General features: G+C 36.5%; 1 protein-coding gene across 1 annotated transcript in view; it reads left to right on the top strand.

Annotated features, from left to right (window-relative positions):
• Cubn2 (Cubilin 2) overlaps positions 1-7,727 on the top strand; it is a 364,924-nt gene that overhangs the window by 352,378 nt on the left and 4,819 nt on the right. Inside the window, exons 17-21 of the mRNA XM_017609025.1 lie at positions 2,178-4,584; positions 4,676-4,849; positions 6,215-6,365; positions 6,421-6,596; positions 6,664-6,952. Of these exons, the coding sequence (XP_017464514.1) occupies positions 2,178-4,584; positions 4,676-4,849; positions 6,215-6,365; positions 6,421-6,596; positions 6,664-6,952 (3,197 nt within the window). The remainder of the gene's footprint in view (positions 1-2,177; positions 4,585-4,675; positions 4,850-6,214; positions 6,366-6,420; positions 6,597-6,663; positions 6,953-7,727) is intronic.

The raw sequence follows: 7,727 nt of genomic DNA, 5'->3' as shown, positions 1-7,727 counted from the left end.
AACTGTTGTATTTGTTGACATTCGTGGATACCTATTGATTCTGTCAAGTCGCTGTAAAGTAAAGCGCGCAATGGTTCTGGTAAATGAGTCAATGAAGGTACATATTTAGGTATTGACCTACACAACACAATCCTGATGTCCCCGAATGAGACTTTGACGCAATATAATGTTGGCAAAACGCATGCATGGGATCAATCGTAACACACGACAGCTCGGATTAGTCAANGGGTCCTAAGGATGCTATCGGCCCGAAATCATATAAGGTGGTGTTACCGGATTTTCAATTGAAGTTGAAAATTAATAAATTAATTATAAATCAGCAAAACGAATAAAATGAAATGAAATTAATAGTGGAATTCGCGCTTCTGTGTATTCGTTGTATTTTGTGTAAGTGGACGAGCGTATGATTGTTGGTGCATGTATATTTATTGTACCGATAGCAAAAACAAATCACACAGCTCATTCAGTTACAATTATATAAGATACAACGAACACACAGAAGAGCGAATTCCACTAATGTTTAATTTCTAACCAAACCTACCTACATATGTACCACGATTCAATAATGAAAGGTTTTGTAAGAAAAACTTTGTCTCACTATAATTTTATCAATGACACTCCCACCATACTCCTTTAAACAAAAACGGTGATATTTCTTTTCCAAATTTCTTTGTAAGTTTTAGGAACATTTTTAAATTTTTAGTAGAGAAATTTATATCTTTTAAGGCCAGTATGCAGCTCTCAAGAAAAGCAAAAGGCCTGTACAAAATGACGTACAAAAAATGGCTAAATATTTACTTGTGTTAAATTTTCTTGAGGCAGTACGCAGTTCTTAAGAAATTTGCTACGATTTGCTAAAGTTTTTTTGTGAAAAAAGAGCACAGTTTTTTTGTGAAGAAATGTTTGTTGTGCATTCGCTGGCGACAACAAGACAAAATGGGTGAGAATTGTTGGCCTACAGAAATTCAATGTGGGCTAAGGAGACGAAATTCCATTTAATGCCGAACTGTTGTATTTGTTGACATTCGTGGATACCTATTGATTCTGTCAAGTCGCTGTAAAGTAAAGCGCGCAATGGTTCTGGTAAATGAGTCAATCCTGATGTCCCCGAATGAGACTTTGACGCAATATAATGGTGGCGAAACGCATGCATGGGATCAATCGTAACACACGACAGCTCGGATTAGTCAATGGTGCGTTGTAATTTCGCACTTACGCACTTCTCATTTGACGATATAGATCACGTTCCCTGTCTCAGTAGTTTAGTAGCTGCGTGTCCTCTTTATTCTTCCTGAGTTCGACCAGCACGAATCGCCAATCGCGACTGTATAAGCCAATATTTTATATTCTTACGGCGGTATAATCTCCCCAGAACACTAAAAGTGCAACGTCAAAGAATTCTAATTACCATATTCGAAGCAATCGAGCCAAAACCTCGAAAGAAACTTAAGCTCCAAATGTTTTTATTTGTCGGTTTTTTCCACAAACAAAAAGCTACTTATATTCATCAACTGTAAATGGTACCGCAAAGAATTTACAAGGCAAACAAACACACAAACAAAATTGTTCAAAGTGGACCATGTTGTTTATATTAAATAATTTAATGAAATTCGTTTTTGTTTTTAAATACCCACCTTTTTGTGGAATTTAGCTACCATTTTAGAATGTGTGATTGAATTCTTCCCCTTTTTCTCCTGCTTCCAAAAACCATCCCTGTGGGTGGGAGTGTCAAATTTTAGAAAAAAGCTACCTACAAAACCTTTCATTATTGAATCATGCCTATGTACTATGTAACTGAATCGCCGAATACTTTTTCGAGAGTACCTGGTACTCACACGTTTTTAAAGAAGTTTAATTTCTATCACGTGTATGGTGTTGCACGCGCCGTTTTTAGTTTAAAACATGGTGAAATTATATCGGTTGAAGTAATAAGAGCGAGAAGAAAGATTTGACACTATCTTGTTTAAAAATTTGCTTAAGAAATCATTATAAGATTGCTGTATATTAAGAAAATAAAGCGAGAACGGTGTTTTATTATTTTACCTGTTTATAATTTCACCATTAATTTAAAATAAAATATGTTTGTATAAATAAAGTCAATAAGAACTATTTCTAACATGAAAAATTACTTGTACTCATATTAAGAATAATGTGGTCGTTATTTACATTTCTCGTAGATTTCTACAACGAACACTTCCATACAGAAGTACTTTGACAACAAAAATTTCATTTTACAATGATCCTGATATGCTTTCAAAAATTACCGAAGTGGATATTGATAATTTCAACTTTTCTGAGAGAATTTTCTCCTCGGACAACTACATGTATGTGCGTATAGATCTTAATCGCCGCATGTCTTCAATACGGACACTACAAGCACGATACAGCTCCAGCGATGAATCTCCCTGTCCACCCGATATCAACGAACAGGCGTCTGGATCTGTCGACACAAACCGATTGTCTACAAACGTCAACTTCTTTTGCACAACTAGATTCATATTGAGTGGATTTGAAACAATAACCTTTGAGATCAAAGAGCTTGTGGTTTACCGAAATAATACATTTAATAACCCATATGCCATTCGTTTCAGTGATGAAAGTTTACTAATGCCGTATAAGACGGTATTTATGAATGCAATTGGTACAACGGTATCCTTATCTTCCAAGGGTGGCATGCTTACAATGCTACAAAATGATAATGTTAAAATTAAACGCTTTTCGGCAGAGTTCCATCGCCATTCGTGCGGAGGAAGTTTTTACTTAATAGAAGCTTTCGAAATAGTATTTCCTCCCAAAAATTTTGTTCATGGCGGGGATGAAAGTCATATCGAATGTGCTTGGACGATTAGAGGAGCTTCCGAAAGTCAACCTTATAAGCTCTTTGGTAATATTAGCCTGAATGAGGACTGTAGCAAGGAATTTATCGCCATTCATTCTGGTATGACTCCGGAACTTCCACTTATCTCAAAAATTTGCAACAATTCAACTGAGCTTAATTCGGGAATCGATATAAAAAAGCATTTAACTACAATTTTATATCACTCCAGCGAAATAAGGCCAAGCTCGTCATTCAAAATAACGGCAGAAGCTTCCATTGCTTGTGGAACTAAAAAGACGGTTTTTATTAACTCTCCAGCGGTAATAATGGATTCTAAGATATACAAAAGTAATATGGAATGCAGTTGGGAATTTGAAGCAAGCTCAGGATTTTATATGTCTGTGGAGTTCCTGGGAAGATTCTTTATAGAGAAATCCGCAAATTGTTCAAAGGACTATCTTGAAATATATTCTTATGAAGGTGCAGTTTGGCAACCAAAGGAACGCTTTTGTGGTCGAGATGTTCCTAGTACGTACAACGCCACATCACAGCGTATATTAATTGTGTTCCGCACAGACAACGAGACGACGGGAGATGGATTCACGTTCCGAGTATCATCGTCCTGTACCGCCACTTTCAATGTTACCAACCACCTGCAATTAATACGATCTCCTGACATAGACATCACACAATACTCTAGGTTTGGCTGCATATATACCTTTGTATCGAACTCAGATAGTGCGATAAGTTTACAAGTGAGGAATAGTGTATATAGAGATGGTTTTAGGCCTATCTACAGGAATAGATTGTGTATGTTGAGTTTCACAGCATACAAGAAGGGAGAAGACGGAAACGAAATCAGAGCTGGCGAATACTGCGAAGGAGCAGAATTAATTGAGAATAGGTATTTGCGTTTAGTATTTAACAGAGCTTACGAAGGTTTCCAAATCGCGTACCAATTGAATTCATGTGGCGGAAACATCACCCAATCCACAACTATTCGTTCTTTATCGGCTACAAACGGCAATAGTGGCAATGATTTTGTATATGCTGACAACATGAACTGCGTGTGGAATATCGTGGCACCACCGGACCATTCTATATTAGTGCGATTTATATATTTCGACATGGAAAAACATGATAAGTGCTTTTATGATTTCGTAGCCATTTACTCAGGATCTTCACCAAGGAACGAAAACGAACTCGTTAAGCTTTGTGGTAATTTAAGTGCAGATCCGCCGCTGGTTTTAGTCGATGATAACCATGCCTTTATTACGGCTGTGTCCGATACTAGTTACGCGAAAAAGGGCTTCCAAGCTGACGTCGTCTTCGTGCGCAACTGTAATGAACGCATTGGATTGACCAACGAAGACTCAATTGCACAAACACTTGTAATGGTTAGAAATTACACAGTGAACCCAGCTGAAGAACTTCATTGTCAAATTCATGTAACAGCTCCGGAGAGTTTTAGGGTCACAGTTCAAATAAGAAAGCTGAATATTAATCCAACCCAATGTCTGGATGAATCATGTGTGCAGTGTAATTACTTGGAGGTTATAGAACCTGCGGAAAAAGGTGATACGTCCTTGTCCGTGGGGAAATTTTGCAAAGATAACGATGGGAATAGAAAGTTGATAACTTCCAATGAGCATGCGTTATTACAACTAAGTTTTCTAAAGCAGGGGAACTACACACTTGAAATCGTTCTCGAAATCAAAAAATCTGTTTGTGGTGGACGAAATGAGCTAGAACTTCTTCCAGAAAAGGTTAGATTCAGTGCGACTTCTTTTCAAAGTTAATACATTTAGGAGTATTTTTATTGCAAGCGTAATATTTTTCACATATGTATATATGTAGGTTCTAACAATAAACTTTCCACCTGATGGGCCAGAATATCCACCGAATGTTCATTGCAAATGGCGAATCAAATCAGAAACCAATTTTCAAATCCACTTTGAAAACATGCTCCTGCAAAATCCATCGGTCGAGACTGGTAAATGCCTTGATTTTCTACGGATAAATCAGGATACGGTAAGAAATTCGTATTCCAACATATGTATGTACATTAGGGGGGTTCAAAAACAGCAAAGTCGGAAGAAATGCTCTCACCCCTAGGATTGTTCTATATCGAAAAAAGGATACCCTTGTTTTTTTATTTTGAAATCAAAAAATATTTAGNCAATGCTCTCACCCCCTAGGATTGTTCTATATCGAAAAAAAGGATACCCTTGTTTTTTTATTTTGAAATCAAAAAATATTTAGAGGTCGCTCAAAGCGCTCAAAGTTTTCCATGTATTTTTACATGGGATAAATAAATTTTTTCGTAGAAATGCTATAGAATTCTTGAAAGTCAATATTTTTCGATCGGAAAATTCTGGTTGTCTTCAGGAGACTTTCAATAATAATACGCAATTGTTTATTTAACCATTTTTTAATACTAACGATTTTTTTATTGGTCGCCCCATTGCATTTTTTGAAGTTTTTGAGGGTTTTTGGCGGCCCTATAAATTATAGTTGCAATGAAAAAATGGTTAAATAAAAAAGTGGGTATTATTATTGGGAGTCTCCTGCACATAAACAGANTTGCATTTTTTGGAGTTTTTGAGGGTTTTTGGCGGCCCTATAAATTATAGTTGCAATGAAAAAATGGTTAAATAAAAAAGTGGGTATTATTATTGGGAGTCTCCTGCACATAAACAGAGTAGAAAATATTGATTTTTAACTATTCTATACCATTTCTACGAAATGTTGTTTTTTTTCCACATAAAATACATGGAAGACTTTGGGCGCTTTGAGCGACCTCTAAATATTTTTTGATTGCAAAATAAAAAATAAGGGTATATTTTTTTCGGTATAGAACAGGCATGGGCAGAGACTTAGTAGGTGCTAAAAGAGCGTAAGCATTGAGTGTACGTATACAAGCGAGAGCGTAACGATGAGAACGCGAAAGCTCGAAAATGAATTGGACACACTAACACATTCTCACTTTTTGCTCAGGCTTGTTTGTGGTCGTGCCCACCTCTAGTATAGAACAATCCTAGGGGGTGAGAGCATAAAAATTCCGACTTTACTTTTTCACATGAATTTTTGGGCCGCCCTAATGTACATACATACACTTATACTTCCGTGTTAATTGATGTATTTGCTCACAGGTGACTGAAAGCTATTGCGGAAACGTCACAGGATTTACCAAGTCCATGAGTATATTTAAAAGTCATCAGTATGCTTATACAGATTTAACTTTTCACAGCGATGATTCCGTCCAGGCAAAAGGTTTTAACATAACCCTTTCGAGTCAACAACGTATGAAGTTTTTCAAATGTTTTAAAATTAANGCCGCCCTAATGTACATACATACACTTATACTTCCGTGTTAATTGATGTATTTGCTCACAGGTGACTGAAAGCTATTGCGGAAACGTCACAGGATTTACCAAGTCCTTGAGTATATTTCAAAGTCATCAGAATGCTTATACAGATTTAACTTTTCACAGCGATGATTCCGTCCAGGCAAAAGGTTTTAACATAACCCTTTCGAGTCAACAACGTATGAAGTTTTTCAAATGTTTTAAAATTAAATAAACAAAGTAAAAATGTTTCAGCTTGTAATCGCACTTATACGAAGCTTAGTGAGTTTATAGAATTTAAACCGACTAGAAATTCGAGTCCAACGTGCTATGAAGTTATACAAATACCTGATGAATACTCAATCAACTTACATATTCTCTTGACCACATCAAACTATATGCGGTGGAATTGCTCGCACCCAAATCTCCAGGTATAGATTTTTTCGAATGCGTTATCTTTTCCGTACATTTGTATTAATAAGCTATTGACTTTGCTAGATAAACGATACTGTAACTAACACAAATCTGAGGACGCAATGCATTTCATATTTCCACGAAGATCGTCTTCACACAAACACAAGCGGAGTTAGATTATACGTCAGTCTTTTGGAAAGTTTCCAAATGTTTTACTTTGCCAGTCGAAAGACTTTAGAACCGGGTTGCGGTGGTGAGATATTTACAGTTGAGGGTTCTATTTCGAGCCCCTCTTATGAACATCGGAATTTCTCTGAGTGTCGTTGGAATATTGCAGTGCCAGAACCGAATCGCATCGAAATTGTTTTTACAAGTATGTACTATTTTATTTTTGTAAATATCTTCATATGCACATATCAAAATGCAAATCTGCCGATGTGCGTATTTGGATATGTATGTACATTAGGGTGCCCATAGAAATTTTTTTTGAAGAGTTGCCTAACTTCGACAATTTTTATGCGATTGCGATAAATGAGTTATCAATTTATTTTAAAATAAATTTAATTTTAGATATTTCTACATATTTTGACATTGTGGAAATTAGTAATTGTCAAAACTTAAAAAATGAAATTCAACAATTTTTATGAGCTTAAGGCCGTTTTTAGTGAAAATTTATTGTGGAAAAGCAACAATAATTTGAAAAAATGGTAGAAGTGATAGCTATTTTGGAAATCGCCACATTTCCTCATCAGACTTCTTTCAGTAGGATTCGAACCGACGATCACCACTGACTCAGCCAGTTGCCTACGCACTGTGCTAAAAGCGCAGTTAGTCAACGACGTAGCGTAAACGTAGGTTGACGTACGTAGCAGCATATCAAATTTCCTGTTGACAGAGAGAGAGAGAAGTAACGGCAACGTCACCGCCATGCGGTGGTGAGTTTTCGTTAACACGCGAATCCCATAAGGTAGATCGTGTCTGCGTCAACCTACGTTTACGTTACGTCGTTGACTGTTTGAGCTTTAAGTTTGCCTTGTTAATTCTTCGTGCTTATTTCCACTATTTAACTTTGCTAAGCCAACTACAATCAAGCGCAGCTATTCCGCTGCAATTCACTTGATCATGTGGTTGTTGGTTTTGTTGGTTTT

The sequence above is a fragment of the Rhagoletis zephyria genome, unplaced genomic scaffold, assembly GCF_001687245.7.
Source record: "Rhagoletis zephyria isolate East Lansing unplaced genomic scaffold, Rhagoletis_zephyria_1.1 Rzeph_scaffold_00183, whole genome shotgun sequence".
Lineage (NCBI taxonomy): Eukaryota > Metazoa > Arthropoda > Insecta > Diptera > Tephritidae > Rhagoletis > Rhagoletis zephyria.
Note: the sequence above shows the minus strand (reverse complement) of the source record. Positions and strands in the feature narration are given on the sequence as shown.